We start from the raw sequence: 19966 nt of genomic DNA, 5'->3' as shown, positions 1-19966 counted from the left end.
TCTCTGTCTCCCTTCCTGTCTGTTCTCCCTTTCCTGTCCTCCTTCCCACCCCTGTCTGTACCCCCCTTCCTGTCTGTCCCTCCTTCCCCCCTCCCTTTAGTATACTTGTAAAGTAATTTTCATGTCATTTAAAATAGAATAAAATTCTACTATGTATTGATATCTGAATGCTTTAAGGATGGAAATAGAGTTAAGTTCATTAAGGAAGTTAGAGGAAGTGTTTAAACATGTCACACATGGTTAAATGTCATGTAGTCCTCAGGAATCCTGAGGACTTGACAGAATTTTTCTCCTAAATCTCAAATTTGCCAAAATTATGGTGTAGTCCTGCAGGAATCCTCAGGAATCCTGTGAGTCCTGCAGGATTCTGTGGGGGACTGATAAGTACTGCCGCCAACCACCAGTACAAGTTTCATTGCAGTGACAGTTCTCCACACCAGCATGTATCCCGGCCTGGGACTCCCCACCGGCTGGTGCTCATCAACATCAGTTATTCTCCAATCAGTCATTTCACCTGTCCAACCACACATTCGGAAACCCCCACCCTGGACCTTGAGAAACCATCAAACTCAAGCACTGCTAACCACGCACTTTTTAGTGCACAGCAGGGTTTCAACTCGGAGGGCAGTATCATTTCAGAGAAGCATAAAAACCATTCTATGGTGACTAAGACAACTGTTTGGGTGTTCACTTGGAGCAACATTGTCAATCATGTCTTCCAAACCATTGGGCTTATTGCAGCAGTGGTGTTTGGTGTGTGGGCAATCAGGAGTGGTCCCTACCACTTTTATGATAAACTACAGTCAATTGCCTGCACAGTGATTTGATCATTGCCTAGCTTTTTATGAAATGAAATACATAAGGCAAACCTTATGAAATGCATCTCATTTCTTCCCAAGGCTTTATATCATTGCAATTTCATTTCTATTTCATTCCTCCCCAGGATTCCATTTCATTTTTTTCCCCCACTTTATTTCATTTCTGTCCAGCACTATTTTTCATTGCAATATTTTGGGGATTTCATTTCTGTCCAGCACTATTTTTCATTGCAATATTTTGGGGATTTCATTTCTACCTAGCACTAGTTTTCATTGCAATATTTTGGTATTTCATTTCTGCCTAGCACTATTTTTCATTGCAATATTTTTGATATTTCATTTCTGCCTAGCACTATTTTTCATTGCAATATTTTGGTATTTCATTTTTGCCCAGCACTATTTTTCATTGCGATATTTTTGGTATTTCATTTCTGCCTAGCACTATTTTTCATTGCGATATTTTGGTATTTGGTATTTCATTTCTGCCTAGCATCATTTTTCATTGCAATATGTTAATCCTTCAACCTCATCCCCATGACCTGGACAGAGCCAAGGACACCATGAACTAAATGTCAACTACAAACTTTTGTAGTCTTTAAAAGGGGACAAGCCTTTGTAGTCTCCAAAAGTGGATACTACAAACTTTTCTTATGAAAAAGCGCACACTACAAACCTTTGTAGTCTCAAAAAACAGATACTACAAATTTTTCTAATGAAACAGCGCACACTACAAACCTTTGTAATCTCAAAAAGCATATACTACAAACTTTTGTAGTTTCAAAAAGCAGATACTACAAACTTTTGTAGTGCCAAAATGCAGACACTACAAACCTTTCCAAGGAAAAAATGAACACTACAAAATTTGTAATGATGAAAGGCAGACACTACAAACTTTGTAGTTTGGATAAGCTTTCAACCCTAACCCTAACTTTGTAGTCTAAGTCCAAGCTTTTGTAGTCTAAGTCCAACTTTTGTAGTCATTTGTAGTTTATCAGTAACCTTTGTAGTCTATGGTAGACTCTTTATAGTCTGTCAGTATCAATTTCTTTTCTAGGGCATGCACCTTCCTTTTTTGGTCATTTTTCCCATGGAACAATAATTGTAGCCCTTCCTTTCAGCTTTCTAAATATACTGAAATCATGTTGTTTGGTTTTGTTTTCATGGAAAAAAATGCAAAAAAAAAAAAAAACGCGATGCTTTTGAAAATCCTTTACCTCATATCTCCACAATGGGAGCACTTCAGAATATAATTTGAACAGATTTGGGAAGCTACAGTGTAAGGCTATAACTTTCATTTTTGACCATTTTTGGTAATTGGTCATGTGACTACCCTCCCAGGACCCTGCCAGGTGTCATCATCCCTACCCTAGGCAAGCAATGAAAAACAGAGCCAGAGAGGAATGAAATACCAAAATATTGCAATGAAAAATGATGCTAGGCAGAAATGAAATACCAAAATATTGCAATGAAAAATAGTGCTAGACAGGAATGAAATACCAAATACCAAAATATCGCAATGAAAAATAGTGCTAGGCAGAAATGAAATACCAAAAATATCACAATGAAAAATAGTGCTGGGCAAAAATGAAATACCAAAATATCACAATGAAAAATAGTGCTAGGCAGAAATGAAATCCCCAAAATATCACAATGAAAAATAGTGCTGGGCAGAAATGAAATAAAATGGGGGAAAAAAATGAAATGGAATCCTGGGGAGGAATGAAATAGAAATGAAATTGCAATGATATAAAGCCTTGGGAAGAAATGAGATGCATTTCATAAGGTTTGCCTTATGTATTTCATTTCATAAAAAGCTAGGCAATGATCAAATTGCTGTGCAGGCAATTGACTGTAGTTTATCATAAAAGGTGGTAGGGACTAGTGCAATCAGGATGTACGATGTGGTGAGGGACTTGCTGGCAATAGCCAGCACCACGAATGACTTATCATCGTAGACGGTGGTGCTAGCTGCTGCTGCAAATGAGCTGTCGTCGAAGGGGCTCTAGTAGTATGGCAATGACAAAGATCCTCTCGCTTACCACATCCCAAAATTTCATGCACGGTTTGCTATTGGTGGGGTAAATGGGTGCCGGAGAGGGGACAGTCAAGTGTTGGTTTCTTCCTACCATCTGCTTGACGTGGTCTGCCTTGGTGGGGCGAGGGAGAGAACTGGTCACTCATCACTCCACTGCCACTGCTGGGGCCAGCTTTAGCAGTGACAAGAGTATGGTTGTGACAATGCATCTGGGGCAGGGTGGCATGGTGAGCCCAGTGGCAGGATTGGTTTTTTCTGATACTGTCACCAATGAGCCTGCTAGTGTATGCCTGATTTGTAGTCAGGTCCAGTGGGCACCAGTCCAGTGACTGGACAGTTCAAGTCTTTCCAATGCCACACCAATGGGACAGTTTGATACACCCAGTTTTACTGTACAGCTCCACTGTCAGCTTGGAAAAATTGAAATCATCATTTTTTTTTGAGTCTGACATTTACAGAATACACTATAATTGGTAAAATCACTGGCATATTTATGGCACGTACACGCTGACAGTCTGATTGTCACTGTGTAGTGTCGAGCACTTGGGAGTGCTGGGACAATAAATAGCGCTGGGCACTCAATAGTGCTGGGACACTGAGATCTGTCCCCCAATGGCATTCTTAATTAGGATTTAGTCGGGAGTGCCATGAGTGCTTACAACCCCGAAGGCCAATTCTTCCTTGCCAAGAATTGGCCTTTGAGGTTTCATGTGATGTCAAAGTGTCATGCCAAGGGTGATCCAACCTATCTGTATCTGACCCTGTACCCTCCCTCAAATTCGCACACTCCACTTCCGCCTCCCTTACAATGGCCTGGTCAACCCAGGGATCTTACCTGATGCTGCACCTTGTTCTTGACTGTCAAAATGTTTGAACACTGGAATACAGAGACTTTACATAATTCTTCTTAGCACAACCACTCTACCTTTCATCTGCAACTCAATCTGCTGCAGGCCATCCTCCCTCAGCTTCGTTACACATTTGCTACCTTCATTCACTGATCTGTCAAGGTATACCTTTACCTTAGTCTAGATGTCTTAGTAAACATAGGCAGGTGTCTTATTGTAACATTTGTAACACTGGTATGTATGTAGAGGCTCATCAAGGTGATACAAGTAGCTGCTTTCAGGAGCCTGCCATGGTCTACTCTTTTTGCACTCAAATTAGGTATGGATTGAACACCTCAGAGACTGATCCAGGTCACAAAAGCCTACAGGAGAGCAATTGTCAACTAGTTAATCTATATTTTTCTTATCAAGGAAATGACTGCTCACCCACAGAAGAAGAAAAAGGAACACCTCAGCCCAATATTGTGGAACAAAGGAAAGTAATTCTAAGGGGATTAATGAAGCAAGGTATATATTCGAATAAATAGAATAAAAAACTACTGCAAATGACATGGGAGGAGGTAGGTCATGAATGCCATCGCAAAAGAAAAGCGGGGGGGAGCGACCCAGCAAAAGGTCCACAGCAACAGCAACATAGATCGTCGTATGCAAAAAAAATTGCAAAAAGTCAAGAAAAAGAAGGAAAAGAAAGAACAACAACCCGAGCTCGCTCGTAAGGGTAAGAAGAAGAAGAAATAATAAAAAACCTACCAACGAACTACCAATTCATACTGCTCTCCCTCAAAATCGGCGCCGAAATCGCAGCAGGAATCACGTTCCTCCTCTGCGTTATCTGCGGGTTCGCAGAAGCAGCAGAAGGACCAACAGCATCCTCATTCCTCTCCGCATACCCCCTCAATGAATCCTCAGCATAATAAAAGCTCCGTCTCCTCGCACCCCCAACACTATCCTGATCAAACTCCCTCCCCTCCGGCCTAGAGCCTTCAACAACCGCATCAGGGGGATCCGACAACCTCCGATGCGCAAGCTGCTTGCGGCGTTTCATCGACCGATACACAAGGAACACGAGCACCAGAACAGCAATGGCCCCAAGGGCGCTGACCACACCTATAATCGCATCTTGCCTCGCCTTGCCCTCGGTCGACGCGGATCCAACCGCCCCAGCGCCTGAAGACGAGGAGGACGAGCTAGGTGAGAGGTTGGGATCTGGGACGGAGGTGATGGAGAACCCGGTGTTAACGTGCGCTGCTAGGGCCTGTGCGACGGTGTCAGGTACTGCCGTATAGAACGCCGATTGTTTAGCTTTAATTTCGGCCGCGAGGGTGTCGACCATGTCGGAGGGGATGTAGCCTAGCCACATGGTGCCAAGAACAGATTGGTCAGCGGCGGTTTGGTAGGTGGTGGGCACGTAGACCTGCAAGGCCCACGTTTTGACTTGGTTCGCTGCAATTTGAAAACGGATAAGTATCATTCAATCGTGGAGAGAACGAGAAGCATACCAGGGATGCCTAGTGCAGTTGAGATAATCACAGGAACGTATGCAAAGATCTGACTGGAAGAAACCTGATTGTTAACAACGAACGGCCAGTTCAACTCTTGATTAAACAGAATGCTGATCAACGTATAGCCTTGTAGATCAGTTTCGGAGTTGAGCTGGTCCTGCGGGTAAATCCGAGCAGGAATGCCTGTGGGGAGGGGGGCTACGGTCAACGTCGTAGCTGCCGCTGCGATCGTTGGATTGACGGTGGTCGTCGCCTGATCGGGATCAGTGAGCGTTGGCTGGGACGTCGGTGTGGCAATAGAGGTGAAGGCAAGAGACGATTCAGTAAGAATGAATGAGAATTCAGCAGCCACGGAGATGGTGGTGCTAGCGGAGGCAGCTGAGGATGCAGAATCAGAGTCGACGCTGGTCGGGACAGCAGAATCGCTGGCAGTGGAACTGACGATGCTAGTGGGGAACACAATCGAAGGCTGCACAGAGCTGGCGACGCTAGAAAGGTCAGAGACGACCGAAGATGGTAACCCTGAAGGAGCGCTGGAAGGCGCGTCCGAAAGGGGCGGAACAGAAGAGGGTATGGATGATGGCACTTCAGAAGTGATGGGCGGGACATCGGAAGTGATAGGTGGAACAGAAGTGGGTATCGAGGACGGCAGATCCGTTGACACTGGTGGCAGGATGCTTGTGGCCTGGGAAACGATGCTGCTGAGAGCGCTGCTGACCTGAGAAACGATGCTGCTGAGAACATTACCGTCCGTGGTGGTGGTGGCGGGAGGTGCCGAAGAGGGGATAGCGGTTATGGTGTCTGGTGGTGCAGAAGAGGTAGTGGTGGGTGGAGGGAGGACACTAGTGATGATACTACTGAGTATGTCCCCCGCGGAGGATGCAGAAGTAGAGGCTACGGTGTCTGGTGGTGCAGAAGAGGTAGTAGTGGGTGGAGCGAGGACGCTAGTGATACCAAGGACACTACTGAGTATGTCCCCCGAGGAGGATGCAGAGGTAGAGGTTGGTGGAACGGACGTCGGCGTGTCAGATGTTAAAGTAGAGGATGTTGCCGCGTCAGATGTTGGGGCAGAAGATGTTGCCGTGTCGGACGTTGAACTTGCGCTCGACGACCCGGCATCAGGAGTCGAACTTGTCAAGCTCGTATCAACGGATGTGGGCGGAAGCAGACTGGTGACGGCGGAGACTGCGCTGCTAGCAGCGCTGTTTACATCCGACGCAGCACTGGAGACCGCACTACCGACGCCACTAACGACACTCCCAGCATCGCTGAGAACGCTGCCAGCACCGGAAACCACGCTCGAAAGCACGCCTCCATTACCATCGGGAGTCGCATTCGGAGCTGGTGTGATTGCGCTAGGGTCGCCCGATGATGTAGCGGAGGAGCCCGATGGTGCTGCGGACCCAGCGTCCGGTGTAGAGCTCGGAGACGTCGAACTCCCACCACCTAACCATCCCCGCATGAGCATCCACCGTCTCGAAAGATCAACACCAACAAAAAAAAGACTCACCGACAACAGCATCTACCACACCACCAACCGCATCGACAGCACCACCCACAACATCGCGCAGTCTAAGCGCTCTTCTCGCATGAGAGCCCGCAGGGGCCGAATGGCTCGCTATGACAGCCGAGGAGAGAAAGAAAAAATAAAGAGGAAATCTCATTTGATGTGAAGGAGGAGAAGTGCTGGTTGAGCAAGGACGGCAGGTCTATAAGCTGCCAGGGCGAAGGAGCGTGTGAGTGCTGCAGAGAATTGCAGCTAAGTGTCGTTGGCCGTAGTCGTCGTCGTCGTCGTTGAAGGCGGCGTCGAAGAAAAAAGGGGGGAGGCTGTGGGCGACGAACGAAAAAGAAGAAGGAAATGGGATAAAGAAAGAAACGCGGCATCAGTTGCCTCCACATCAAAATCAGCCGGCGTTGTCCGTTCAACCAAGGACTCCATTCATAGATTCGAGGTAAATCGCCGCCATTCATCCTACTTATGTATTCCAATTACAACTCTACAGGAACGCCAGGCACTAAGCACCCCTCGTATGTACTCGAAAAGTCATCCCAACAAGAGGCAGAATACAACAATATTTTTTTTTACAGCCAAGCACATGCACAAGGCTGCACAAGGTCCAGGCGTTCGAATTGTTCCTCACCTGACCGTTCGTTTCCACGCATGATATTCAAAGCAACAGGACAAATGGCATGGCATACATGGCATTGGCATGATCATGATGTGCGCATAGGTACAGGGCGGGTAAAAGTATGTAGTAGTAGTATTCGAAAATCAACACCCTTTCTCTTTGCACAACTAGATGAAGCCGATCTAAATCCGTCCATCAATATCAAGTACCACCCAAAACACATCTATCAGAAATCTTTCACCTTATTGGCGACGTCCAGTGCATCATGATCGGCTGTCAAACGGACGTACGCCTTCTTTTTACCATCCGGTCTGCATCACATCCACACATTAGCGGGCGCCCCGACGACTGAGGAACAGAAAAAAATGTACAGACCTGATGAGGGTGTTCACCTTGGCAGCTTGGACATCGTACAACTTCTTAACAGCATCCTTAATCTGACGCTTGTTCGACTTGATATCAACGATGAACACGAGGGTGTTGTGCTCTTCGATCTTCTTCATCGCAGATTCCGTGTTGAGGGGTCTAGTACAAACAGCATCAGCCTTCCCATCATCCAGAGAGATACATCCAAGCACGACAATACGGGGCAAGCCAAAAGATCAAATCGCCCACACACCACAGCCCAATGCACACAAAAAAAACGGACACTCACGAAACAATAGTCCTAAACTGATCCATCCTAGGCGCATGCGGGATGCTCTTACGTGGGTACTTGGGGTCCCTAGGGAGACGAAGGGTCTTGGGGCGGTGGAACGACACAGAGTACCGTGTCTTGCGCGACGAGTGCCCATGCGCGCCCTGCAGCGCAGCCTTTTTCGCGGCTTTCGCTTTGTTGTCTTTTGGTGAGCCTATAGCATAACAAAGCGTAAGCACAGAAGGTGTACGTCGTTCAGAGAGAAAAACAGACTCTTGGCAGCCGCTTTGCCCTTGGTGGATTTTGTCGTGGCCATTGGGAGAGTCTAGAAAGCGAATGATCATAAGCATGGGTTCTTCAGAAAGCCAGAACAGAAAAAGGCCACAAGATCCCCTCGTCTCCACCATCCAACCCCAGCGTCATCCACCCACAACACAACCCATCCATCCAACCCATCCTTCCAACGCCCTCCAAAATCATCCATACGCAACACCAGCAACCATCCAGACGTAAAGAGAGAGAGGCTCACCTTGAGCTTGAGGAAGGGGCCGACGGGTGTTGAGTACGATGAGCTAGACGTCTGGCGTGGTGAAATTTGGGTGGCCGGCAGATTGCCGAGATATTCCCTTTTTTGGGGTTGGTGCCTCCGCTCCTTGATCATTCCTGCACATTTTTGTTTTGAACCTCAAATTATTGACGCGTATTCGAACTATTGCATAGAGTTGAACAATACTCTCATCTCGAGCGTCTAGTCCCGGTTCACGGCATGCTTAACATACCTCGTTTTACCGCAGCCACCAACAGGATTAAAAAGTCCCGATCCCAGCGACGAGAAACTTTCGTAGACGAACGAATCCCCATCTGGTTGACGAACTTGTCATGGACTCCCCGTCAAAGACAGCCCAACGTCTCCTTGCTGTGCATCCGTCGTTTCATAAAAACGGCGACAAATACGAGCTTTCACGCGCACGCTTCATGCTGGGGCACACCCGTGACCCCACGCCCCCTAGACGTTCCAAAATAAAAACCAGTGGACAAGGGGTGAGTGAGATGAATCATTTCGTCACGTGCAGAAGCATTTGGCGCTGGGCGGCCTTTATCAGCTTGACCTACCTACTTGACGCCATCTCTACTCTGCCTAACGATTGTCCACCAGATCAGCGACAGAGAACATCGAGCCCTTCAATAGATGAAAATTCTGTTATTGTGCGGTCGACAATTTGGTACGATGACGGGAGTGTCGTCCTCCAGGCCGAATGCACACAATTTCGTGTCCACCGAACATTGCTCTGTCAAAATTCCACGATATTCACCGACATGTTTTCAATTCCCCAACCTTCACCGGAGGAGTCCCCAATGGAAGGTTGTGCCCTTGTTCGCCTCCCTGACTCAGCTGAGGAAGTAGAAACCGTACTGAGGAAGTGTCCTACGTCTCCCCCACTCAGACACACGTGATGTGTTCACCTTCCGTATATGGTAATCTCTGCCGTATATGGCAATCTCACGACTTAGGGCAATGTGCCATTGCCCTAAGTCGCGCTCGCAGATGCACATAGCGCATCTGTGAGCACCCTAACCTCCTAACCTAACCTATCCTAACCCTAACCAACCCTAACCTCCTAACCTAACCAAGAACGCGCTACCGCGCGGGGAGAAAATGATTCCCATCCCTAACCATTAAGCCTAACCCTGAACCTAGCCCAACCCCGAACCTACCTAACCTAACCTAACCAACAAAATACTTAGGGCAATTGACATTGCCCTAAGTATTTTGACATTTCCCCCGGTATGTTTTAAATGTAAAAGATAAAAAGTGTCCAAAGAGAGGATTGAACCATCAACCTCAAGACTCTCAGCAGCCATTACGTAAGTTCTCTGAAGCACATTTATCCAATGAGCCATTTGGGCATATGATTTAAGTTGTTATGAGAAGATATATCCGTACAAGGGACACATAATTTGCAATATTTCCTTTTGGGGACATGTCTGAGTGGGGGAGAGCTGGGCCAGCTGTACTGAGGGCGCTCTACTTTCATACGTACGTGTGAGGCTCTTTCCCTGCTGTACCTTTGCGAACTTTCTCTTTTGAAGGATGGACAATCAACTCCCTTTCCCCATCGTGGAGATTTACCTGCGGCTGGGCAGAAAATACGACATCCGTTATCTAATGGACAAAGCCGTTCATAGCTTGACCTCTGGATACCCAACAACCCTGGAGGAGAGAGATACTATTTCAAATTGTCGCAAGTTCAAGGCTCCAACACCAGCGATGATTGATGTTCTGAATATTGCACGAGAGTACTCCATTCAAACACTGCTGCCATTTGCCTACTTCACCTGTACACGTTACCTTGTGTGTCCAGCGCTTAACACTCAACCCGATTCAGTTTTGACACCTATCTACTTAGGAGGATTTTGCACTTGGGATGACTCGAGAAGATGGGAGTCTGGCAAAACTCGATAATGATGCTCTAGGCATCTGCATTATTGCCCGACGCCGAATACATGAAGCACTGAGGCTTCACACACTTTCATGGCTCATGAAAGATATGAAAATATCTACGCATTGTGCTCACGAAGGCATATGCTCTGGACACAGGAATACTTTTATTAAATGGTCATTCAGATCCTCGATAGATCCAGTTAGGGCGGCGCTGGAAAAGAGGAAACTCTCTGTATACCACAGCGAACTATGCCTCTTTTGTTTGACGGTGGTTGAAAGGCTCCATCAAGCAGGTCGTGAAAAGATGTGGGAGCTGCTACCCTCTTTTTTTGGCTTACCTCCTTGGGACGAGCTCAAGAACCTCGAGTAGGGGTTCCCGTCTTAGAGTAGTGAGGAGGCATGGATACAAGGGTCTGAGAGAAGAATAATCTAAAGTAATAAAAAGAGCAACAAGAGCAAGACAGAACTGAATCGATGTACATCACAATAAAACAACAATATTAGCAACTACAAAGCAGGTCGAGGACGAATGAAAATACAAGGTCGGGTTTATTGCGCTTGAGCCTCCTACATTACAGATGTTCAACACCCAGTCAAAGATTAACGATACGTGACGAACCTGATCTACAAACTCCATAGCTTCCTCCCGTTTGATAGCACGAATCGACGAAACTTTCTGGTTGTTGAACAGAACACCATAAAACTTGTCAGCGGTGACAAGCATCTCTGGACGGAAAGTGGTTGTGATGAACTGAGCGGTGGACGCGAGAGATTGAATCATGGCTGAGGAAGCATCAGCGGAGGCTCAATTAGCAAGTCAGTCGAGAAAGTTTCTTACATGCAACCGCCGTGCGGTATTGTGCGTCCAGATTGGCGTCGATCTAACGAGTAACATCCAGCATCAGAAGAGGAAGGGTAGGAGGAGCACAAGAACTGACTTCATCGAAGAGATAAAAGGGGGCAGGATCACATTTTTGGATGGCAAAGACTGGGCGACGGGCGTCAGCATCCACAGTCTGAGGGCAGGTCAGCAGGAGACGTACCAGTAGCCAGAGCGACCAAAGACTTCTGTCCTCCCGAAAGTTGTTGTATCCGCAGCCCTTCGTCAACTTTTGAGTTGAACGACACCTAGACAACAGTCAGTAGGTCGCCTCGCACTCAACTGACAAAAGTATACCTTGATGGACACACCCGTATAGTTATCAATTGTACTTTGCTGCGTTTCCTCACCATCCTCCTCCATCCCCTCATCCTGAACCAAATGTCGCAAATAAGAATACAATGTACATCATAAGGCGTCCAACTGACCTGGTCAATCCGCCTTTGAATGATCAGCCGTCCACGACCGGCAGGCACAAGCTTCTCAAACACCTCCTCAAAGTTTTTCGCGACCTGCTTGAACGTCCGCTCAATAGCTTCGTCCTTCCGTTGATCAAGGACCTGTACAAGCTCCTCGATCGATTCCGCAGATTTATCGAGGTCTTCACGACGTTTGAGGAGCTGATCTCGTTGTTTTGTAAAGTTGCTATATTGCTCAAATGCCTTCTTGTTGACATGTGCGAACTTCTTGAGACCTTCATTGACCGTATGCAGTTTTTTGACCAACTACAGAGATGGGTCAGCAGGTAGAGGTTCAGTAGGCTAACAGCGTACCCTATCAGCTTTATCGTTGATATACTTTTCAAACGCCTCCTCCGGAAGAACCCCGAGATCACGAATACTCCTGTTACACTCGTCTTTGCGTGTTGTGAGCATTTGACGCTTGGCCAGGTATCGCTCAGTCGTCTTTTGTTGCTTTGATATGCTGCGGCTGTCCTCCGACTGCTGAGTTTGCACCTTCTCCAGCGAGGTTCGGAGTTCTTGCATTTGCGCCGTCAGCTCTTCCCCTTCCTTTTCCATAGCTGGACCGCACGTTCAACTCCGAGAACAACGTAAGAGTAGAACCACAAACCTTGCACCTTCTTCCCTAATGTTTGAATGGAGTTGTTGAGGGACCGAAGCTCTCGTGTCCGCTTTTCGAGATCATCCGTCGAAGACTCTTCATCCGGCTCGCCCAGAGAATCAAGTCTTGCTTGCAATTCCTCCCTTTGTCGTCGGAGCCTCTCCTTTAGCTCAATCTCGAGTGTGTTCTTCCGACTCTCCAGCTGCAGCCTGACATGAACTGACGTCCTGAATCATCGAGAGACTAACGAACCTGGTTCTTCTTCTTGCTAAGCTCGGCCATCTCCTTCCTCCGCCTCTCCACCTCCTTCCCAAAACTCGCAATCAATTGCTCCTCATCCCTTGTCAGCCCATTTGTCAGTGGCGTCGCAAGTTCCGCCGAATACCCCGCGATTTTCGCCTCCAACCCACTCAACTCCGTCTCCAGATCCTCCATGTCTGCCTCCAGCTTCGAGATCTGTCCAACCGTCCTATCCTTCGCCCTTGTCATGGCATTTCCCTCATCCATCAACCGCTCTCTCGAGTCTCGAATCTGGTTCTGTTGCGCAGTCAAGTGCATAATCCGCCCATTCATCTGCGTGATCTCCTGCTCAAGTTTCATGATGGAGGCTTTGACCTCTTGTGAGCGCTTGCTCTCAGTCTCGAGTTTTGCCCGCCAACTCGCAACACTCTTGATACCCTCAATACGAGATCGCCGGACATCGTGATACCCTCCCGTCAGCGCACCCTTGCGGTCAACTTTGTCTCCGTCCAGAGTGATGGTGTTGATTCCATGGCTCTTGACGTACGAGGCAGCGATGGTCAAGTCGCGGCAAACGCAGGTCTTGCCAAAAACTTGCTGGAAGGCCTTCTCATATTTGGGGTCGAAATCGAGCTTATCAATGAGGGGTTCGGCATCTTGGGCGTTCAGCGTTGGTGGGTTCTTTGGTTTGAGTCGGTTGAGAGGCATGAAGGTCACTCGGCCTGTCTTTTCTTTGAGCATCACTTCGAGGACTTTGGACGCCGTGTCGTCAGTATCAACCACAACATGAAAAAGGCTAGTAGTTCGTTAGCAAACATCGAGCGTAGGATAAAAAGACGCACCTGTTCCCCGCAGTGAGCTCAACGGCAATGTTGAATTTGGAATCCGTAACCTCGAAAAGGCGGTAAAGTGGGCCATAAACACCCTCCAAACGATACCGCTCCGTGATGCTGTCAACAGCGCGAAGGCCCTGTCCCGTGTCCTACATTGATAGTAAGCAAGAGAGTTTGAACATTTTCTGAATGCTAACCTTGTCCATCATGCCAGCCAGCGCCCTCTCTGCCGTCCTCAACTCATCAGCAGCACGACTAACCATACTGTCCAACCTGGTATCCTCTCTCCACAAATCCTTCCTTCTCTCCGTCAGCTCTGTCAGCTGATCCTTCAACGTAACGGCCTCCTCTCCCACGTCCTTTACCCTCTTCCGCCCATCGTCTATTTTCTCATGAACTCCCCGTATTTGCGCCTCGATCTCCACCTGCGACCGACGTGACGTCTCCAACGAGAGCCTCGCACCCTCCAACGCCGTTGTCTGTCCTTGCTGATACGCCTTCATGGCTTGAATCTCATGCCTCAGGAACGCATCTCTCTCTGACTTGGTGCGAAACTTGCTCGCTCGACCTTGTTTCGCGAACAGCGCATTAAGCTTGGCGTTCGCTTCGTCCAGCCTCCGTTTCTCTGTCGCCTCCGTCGTCCGTTGCTCGTCCCACTCAGGCAAAAGAGCTTCCAGCGCGGCCTCTTTCTCAGCGACCTTTCGCTGGACCTGAGCGAGCTCAGCTTCAAGCTGCTCACGTTTCCCGCTGGCACTGGCACCGGCAGCCTCGAGATCCTGGATGATACACTCGATCTCCGTACGCGTCCTGATGAAATCCGTAAGCTCCGCCTGTGCTTCCCGACGGGTTGTGGTGAGTGTTCGCTGGGAATGCTCTGCCTCCGAGATAGCCCGATCCAAATCCTGCAAAGTGATGAATGATATGTCAAAGAAAGACGAGAGTAAGAGCCGTACTTGGATCTCCTTCTCCCTTTCGTTGAACTTTTCTCGCCGAACATTCGCACCATGAACTTCCGTCCGCCGGTCTTCTTCAATCTCTACCAGAGCTTCTCCAACCTCTTCTAGCTCCCGCTGATACAATGCGTACTCCAGACAACGCCTTTCTTTATCCTTATCTTGGAACTCTTTCAACTCTTCCTTCTCCTCCTCTAGCTCGGTCAACCGCGACTCGATGTAGTCAAGCAGTTCGCTGATCTTTGTGCGTTTCCCGTCAGTTTCTGACATGATTCGAAGTGATTCCGCTCGTCGTTGTTCGTAGACCTTCGTTCCCGCGACTTCTTTGAGGAGGGCGAGTCGTTCGTGGTCTTTAGCATTCGTTAGCGCGGTAATCTTTGCCAGAAAGTCAGCTCAGACTACAGCATGATAAGCTGTTGAACTCACACGACCTTGCGGCACAATATAGTATGGATTCGATTTGCTGAAACCTGCGCTCTCCAAGAGATTCATGACGTCGGCTTTGCTGGCACTCTTCCTGTCTAAGCTGTAGTCGTCCTTCTTCACGCCGATAGTACGGCGCAAGATGACCTCTTCGTGCCCCGTCGGAAACCGATTGTCAGAGTTGTCGAATATGATTTCCACTATATGTCTGATGAGTTTGAAACAGGAATCAAAGTGCCACCCAAACGCACCATAAGCTGACAAAGTCGTTGTCGTCGAGATACCTTCGTGAAGCAGCGCTTGCCTCTCCGGTCCTGATATTGATGTATACGCGTCCGATAGTACAAAACGGATCGCTTTTTTTCTTTCTGTGAGACCATTGACTCCCAAAACACAAAACAGACGTACCAGAAAAGAAATTACTCTTTCCAGACCCGTTACGCCCAACTACGACATTATGTCTAGGTGAAAACGGCTCTATCTGCGTTTGATCGCGATCTAGAAACAAAATCAGCTCTGAACGGCCTCCAAAGTGAACAAAAATCACAAGACTTGAAACCCTGAATTGTCAAGGTCTTGATGTACATCGTGCGCACTGAAATAAAATTAAAGTGCGTTCAAAACACTCTCAACTTGCGCCTAGACTTGCGCTGCCCGTAGCTCCGTCGTCGTCGTCGTTGTCGTGTGCAGGTTGAGCAAAGCCGTGACGCGTGACATTGAACGCGTGACTTGACGCGCTTGTCACGACTTCCTTCATAACTACGTTGAAGCACGATGCCCTCATATTTTACGCCAAGTGTCCTCGTGCCAGCCACAGACCCGACACCGCCCACAAAACGGCGAAGAACATCCAGCACACAGGCAACGAATCCGAATCCCATTACCAGATCAGATATCTGGTTTGAGGATGGAAGCGTCATCCTCCAAGCAGAGCTCAAGCAGTTTCGAGTGCACCGCACCATGCTCGCAAGGCATTCAACCGTTTTCAAGGATATGTTCAGCATGCCTCAGCCTGCGGCTGAGGCAGGAATAGAAGGGTGCCCCATTGTCCACCTTTCTGACACGGCTGAGGATATTCACCACATACTCACGGCCTTGTACGACAAGTAAGCCCAGAAACCTTTTCGCTCATGAATTTGTTCGTAGTCCTAACCAGAGACCTAGGGGCCATAACATGCGTCAAGCCCTGCCATTCCCAGTCATTGCGGCCTTGCTCCGTCTGGGAAAGAAATACGAATTTGACCACCTTCGCGATGTAGCCCTCCTTCGTCTGACATCCGAATTTCCAACCCAATTGGAGGAATGGGATACGCTTCCCGACCGCTTTACCCACATCGTCGATCGCAAAGGTCTTCTTTTCGATGTCATCAGTCTTGCTATCGAATGTGGGGTTCAATCCATTCTTCCGACAGCTTATTTTTTGGCTGCAGACAACGTGGTACGCAGACCTAGACATCTAGAAGTGATCGACCAGCTAAATTTTCTTGCAGGTCCTTATATTATCGGGGCAGGAGCGCGATGATGGGACCATTGCTCAACTGCCACCAGTCGCTCAAAAAGCCTGTCTGCTCGGTCGGGAAAAACTCATCATTGCGCTAGCTGATGATACCTACGAGTGGCTAAATGGCGAAAAAATTTGCGAGGATTGTGAGTCGACTTCGTGTGAAAAGGCTTGCCTCAAGATGATACAAAATATTTGGAGACCGAGGCCCGACCCAACTATAGCCCTCAAGAAGTGGTTGGATGTTGAGGTGGTCGGCTTGTGCTATTTGTGCCTTCCGGAGGCGGAGGAAATTCATGAAGCTGGAAGATACAACCTGTGGTACAAGTTGCCATCTCTCTTCGACCTTCCGTCCTGGTCAGGACTAACGAATTTTGAACTGTAGTACCAGAATATTTTACATTCCATCAGCATCTAAAGTTACATTTTTGGGAATGACAATGGGGCTTCTTGGTAATATCTTTATTTGCAAGACCGCAAAACGCACTGAGAAGACGAGCACCGAGACGGATAACATTCCTTCAACCGCCGTAAGGTATTGATTTTGAAGTTGTCTCCGTTTGAAACTGACGAGGCGCTTCACGCCCAACACACCCTGGACTGTGACACAGTAAGACATCTAGCAGAGCAGGGTATCACCATCATCATGGGAGTTGCCTACGGGAGACTAAGAGCAGGGGTGCCCTGTGCACCACTGGCCGCGAAACCTGCTTGACCATTGCGTTGCCGCCTTGTGGGTCCATGCGTAATGCCAAGAAAGAGGTCATCTTGATCCTCGTTCACTTAAAAGAACACCAAACGTAGTGGTGATCAGGACGGCGAGGATAAACGTGATTCCAACGACCAAAGAACGAGCTGCAGGGAAAAGGCCCTTCGGGAGGGCTACCTGCACCATAAAATATCGCACCATGCCTATGATCGAATTATTGGCGCGTGATTATCCCAAGAGAAAAAATCTCAGAACATACCGAAAAATAAAATAAACAACCCAAGCAACACCGTCGTCGCCCCCAATGGACGCGCAAACTTTCGGATGCTTTGAAAATTATTCTCTGGTGTGCTCGATATTTCCGATATTTTAAACAGCTGAACAAGAGCTATCCAAGCCCATGTCGTCATTGGCAAGGAAGCACAAGGAAAAAAGTGAAACACACCAACGCCCGCCGACGCCATCGCCAGACTCGTCCGCACATACGCCAAAAATGTTCGCTCCGACGCCAGGTGGTCCCGCGCCGTGCTGCCTGAATTCTTCAAGGTCAAAGAGGGGCTAAACCGACTCCGACGTCTCGACGTTGTGCCCGCTTGTTTCGTCGAGCCCCTTTTCTGCTTCCCCTTCCCACTTTTAAAAATGGAATGGGAAACGTTGGGGGACGAAGTTAACACGCCTGAGCGCTGGGGTGATTGATGGAAAGGCGAATGGGAGGGTGCTTGGGGATGATAGCCGTAGACCGGATCACGTTGAGCTTCAGTGGATGCGGTGAGAGTTGGCGTTGGCGGAGGAGATTGAGGGTCTTCCTCTACGTTTTTCGCGACCGTTGCCATGTTATGATGAGATTACTCCTTGCTGAAATTTGGGCGGGTGACTTGAGGTCGGCCAAAATGTTCGGGTAATAAAGCTTTGGAGGAGCTCCGGGCCGGATGATACTGACCCTCCTTGTTGACATCCATTCCCTGAACCTCATGTCTCAAAATACCCTACTCACGTAAAGATGGGGAGAAAAAAAACTTACATGAACTCAGGAACTCCTCTGTATGGAGAACAATATTCTGGCCGGTAAATAGATCCCCAACCGTTTTGCAAACTGCGTCGGCGTCAAAAAAACCGCAAAGCATACATATCGTGTGATACTTCAAGTCGTCATGAGGGCGAGGTAGAGGTAACCAACTCGTACATACCATCACTGATCCAGAGATGAAATTCGTTGCTATGATACAAATATCATCGTCGAGTTTAGTACACTGGCAGGAAGTCCTGAGAGAGTCATATATCATGAACGGTATCTATTCTTAAATATTTAGACCAAATACGATCAGAAATTCTAAACCTCACAAGTCAATGTGTGGATCAGGTCGGAGAATCGGTGAGATGTTCCCAATTATCAAGGTCGAAGTAGGAGGGCAGCTCCGACCAAAATTCTTGCCGACCGATTCTATAGCGTATTTCAGCCTGCTTCGCGCATGTATCGCAGAGGTCGGTCGCATGCTCCGCTTTATTCCACTGATCCAACGCAATCTCTACGTCAGGAATTGGAATGCAAACTTTTAAGAGTAGCTTTAGTCGTGCTGCAGCGCAAAGTGTGGGTCTCTTGCAAGAGGTGTGTGGAATACATTTGTCATCCGCCAGCCATCCATAGGTGTTGTCCATGATGCCTCGAAGCATTCCCTCCCGTCCAAGAACTAAAATTTTCTGTAGATCCGGTGGAGCAATGGCCTTGGTTCCATATTCAGTGTCGTATATCAAAAATACTTGTTTCTGTTATGAGTGAGTAAGATGTATGTCGCTTGTCCATCACTGCAAGATCATGCACCATTTGTTCTTCACCTCGACAAAAAAGAAAATATGCCAAGGGCAAGATAGATTGAATTCTGGCTTCCCGAGCCAGAATGGTGATATCCAGCAGCACCAAGTCACCCGATGGCGCGATCTTGAGAAATGGTTGGTCACATATCGAGTCCCAGTCGGATAGATTCCTGGGAAATTCATATTGTAAACGAGCGACCGCCTCCTTCAAGAAGTGCTCCATGTCATACTTCTTCCCAAGACGGAGCATGACTGCTATCAGGGAAATGGGCATTGGATCATCTGACCGATACGCTCTACAAAAATGTCCTCACAAACGTAAGCCAACCACATTTTTCGGCAAAAAGATCAGCGAACCTAAGGTTGTCATACATCAACGTTAGGAGATTCTTCCAATCCAGAGAAGATTCTGAAACATGAACGATAGAACATCCTTCAATGACCGGTTCCTGATCTCCTGGTGGTTGGGGAACGGAAAACATATCTCGAAAGACGCTCGAATGGCGCGAAAGCATGCTTCGATGAACACGAAATTGCGTTTGCTCAGCTTGTATAACGACACTGCCGTCGTCAAACCAGATCTTCGAGCGGGTGATGAGGTCCGGATCCATGGTTGTTGGTAGTATCTGGTTATATTACACGAGCGTGTAACTGAACTGAGATTAAATATTTGAAGTCAGATGTGAGGTACGGGTTTGAATCTTCCCCAAGTTCGCCTGTCTTGGCCCCAGAAAGCTCTTCTTGTCCGAAAAATAGCGGATTTGAGGTAATTTCTAAGTTTGTGGATTTGAGGGCGCAACTGGGCAGCAATCTTTTTGAAATAACATTCTGTCATTGAACGTGAAGATTTCATCACTGGGGATGAGGAGAAAAGGCGAATTTCGTTTCTGTTTCTTGGGCCGTGTCCAGTGAGCCTATATTTTGGTCAAATCATGTGGGATTTGGGGTCCATTTGATAGCGTGAGCTTCCGGAAACCTGCCTGTTTTTGGGCTTCAACGTTGTGTGTTCACCGATTTCGTTCTTAAAACTACGGTTGGTTCCTACACAGTGACACACACACAGTATTGTGAAGAGGCAGAATAATTTTTGGGTTCCCTTGATAACTTTCTTGTAACTTTCAAATACAGGAACACTTCCCGA

The 19966-nt window shown here is 47.8% G+C and overlaps 9 protein-coding genes across 9 annotated transcripts; 4 read left to right on the top strand and 5 right to left on the bottom strand.

The window, feature by feature from the left end:
- Window positions 1-3500: 3500 nt before the first annotated feature.
- LACBIDRAFT_310555 (uncharacterized protein) lies at window positions 3501-3692 on the top strand (the record flags this gene model as incomplete). The annotated part of the gene is made up of 1 exon (XM_001887599.1): window positions 3501-3692. The coding sequence occupies one exon, from the start codon at window positions 3501-3503 to the stop codon at window positions 3690-3692; it is 192 nt and encodes a 63-aa protein (XP_001887634.1).
- A 496-nt stretch (window positions 3693-4188) lies between these two features.
- Window positions 4189-6821, bottom strand: LACBIDRAFT_295554 (uncharacterized protein). Its single transcript, XM_001887541.1, has 3 exons — window positions 6714-6821; window positions 5201-6649; window positions 4189-5144 (listed from the first exon to the last, which is right to left on the bottom strand). Exon 3 carries the CDS (start codon window positions 5059-5061, stop codon window positions 4459-4461), a length of 603 nt encoding a protein of 200 aa, XP_001887576.1. The 5' UTR covers window positions 5062-5144; window positions 5201-6649; window positions 6714-6821; the 3' UTR covers window positions 4189-4458.
- A 737-nt stretch (window positions 6822-7558) lies between these two features.
- LACBIDRAFT_254466 (60S ribosomal protein L25) lies at window positions 7559-8313 on the bottom strand (the record flags this gene model as incomplete). Its single annotated transcript, XM_001887540.1, has 3 exons — window positions 7559-7643; window positions 7708-7857; window positions 7988-8313. The coding sequence occupies 3 exons, from the start codon at window positions 8311-8313 to the stop codon at window positions 7559-7561; spliced, it is 561 nt and encodes a 186-aa protein (XP_001887575.1).
- A 535-nt stretch (window positions 8314-8848) lies between these two features.
- On the top strand, window positions 8849-9424 carry LACBIDRAFT_310551 (uncharacterized protein; the record flags this gene model as incomplete). The annotated part of the gene is made up of 1 exon (XM_001887598.1): window positions 8849-9424. One exon carries the CDS (start codon window positions 8849-8851, stop codon window positions 9422-9424), a length of 576 nt encoding a protein of 191 aa, XP_001887633.1.
- Window positions 9425-10061: 637 nt separating this feature from the next.
- LACBIDRAFT_310550 (uncharacterized protein) lies at window positions 10062-10782 on the top strand (the record flags this gene model as incomplete). The annotated part of the gene is made up of 2 exons (XM_001887597.1): window positions 10062-10322; window positions 10378-10782. The coding sequence occupies 2 exons, from the start codon at window positions 10062-10064 to the stop codon at window positions 10780-10782; spliced, it is 666 nt and encodes a 221-aa protein (XP_001887632.1).
- A 111-nt stretch (window positions 10783-10893) lies between these two features.
- CPC16204 (structural maintenance of chromosome protein 3) lies at window positions 10894-15390 on the bottom strand (the record flags this gene model as incomplete). The annotated part of the gene is made up of 16 exons (XM_001887539.1): window positions 10894-11195; window positions 11251-11293; window positions 11351-11400; window positions 11456-11540; window positions 11590-11658; window positions 11721-12017; window positions 12066-12313; window positions 12364-12548; window positions 12599-13390; window positions 13437-13576; window positions 13625-14329; window positions 14381-14755; window positions 14807-15003; window positions 15055-15159; window positions 15212-15301; window positions 15351-15390. The coding sequence occupies 16 exons, from the start codon at window positions 15388-15390 to the stop codon at window positions 10894-10896; spliced, it is 3723 nt and encodes a 1240-aa protein (XP_001887574.1).
- Window positions 15391-15577: 187 nt separating this feature from the next.
- Window positions 15578-16689, top strand: LACBIDRAFT_310548 (uncharacterized protein; the record flags this gene model as incomplete). Its single annotated transcript, XM_001887596.1, has 3 exons — window positions 15578-15909; window positions 15968-16241; window positions 16294-16689. The coding sequence occupies 3 exons, from the start codon at window positions 15578-15580 to the stop codon at window positions 16687-16689; spliced, it is 1002 nt and encodes a 333-aa protein (XP_001887631.1).
- Window positions 16690-17073: 384 nt separating this feature from the next.
- On the bottom strand, window positions 17074-17567 carry LACBIDRAFT_163612 (uncharacterized protein; the record flags this gene model as incomplete). The annotated part of the gene is made up of 2 exons (XM_001887538.1): window positions 17074-17216; window positions 17273-17567. Coding segments are annotated over 2 exons (438 nt in total), but the record flags the coding sequence as incomplete, so codon positions are not given.
- Window positions 17568-18369: 802 nt separating this feature from the next.
- On the bottom strand, window positions 18370-19436 carry LACBIDRAFT_333018 (uncharacterized protein; the record flags this gene model as incomplete). Its single annotated transcript, XM_001887537.1, has 3 exons — window positions 18370-18777; window positions 18833-19121; window positions 19183-19436. The coding sequence occupies 3 exons, from the start codon at window positions 19434-19436 to the stop codon at window positions 18370-18372; spliced, it is 951 nt and encodes a 316-aa protein (XP_001887572.1).
- Window positions 19437-19966: the final 530 nt, after the last annotated feature.

The sequence above is a fragment of the Laccaria bicolor genome, genomic scaffold (genome assembly GCF_000143565.1).
Source record: "Laccaria bicolor S238N-H82 LACBIscaffold_46 genomic scaffold, whole genome shotgun sequence".
In the NCBI taxonomy this organism is placed as follows: Eukaryota; Fungi; Basidiomycota; class Agaricomycetes; order Agaricales; family Hydnangiaceae; genus Laccaria; species Laccaria bicolor.
The sequence above is the reverse complement of the archived record's forward strand: the minus strand, read 5'-3'. Positions and strand labels throughout refer to the sequence as shown.

Excerpts from the sequence above, each read along its gene's own strand:
- LACBIDRAFT_295554 (XM_001887541.1), bottom strand. The coding sequence starts at position 5,061 with ATGTGGCTAGGCTACATCCCCTCCGACATGGTCGACACCCTCGCGGCC.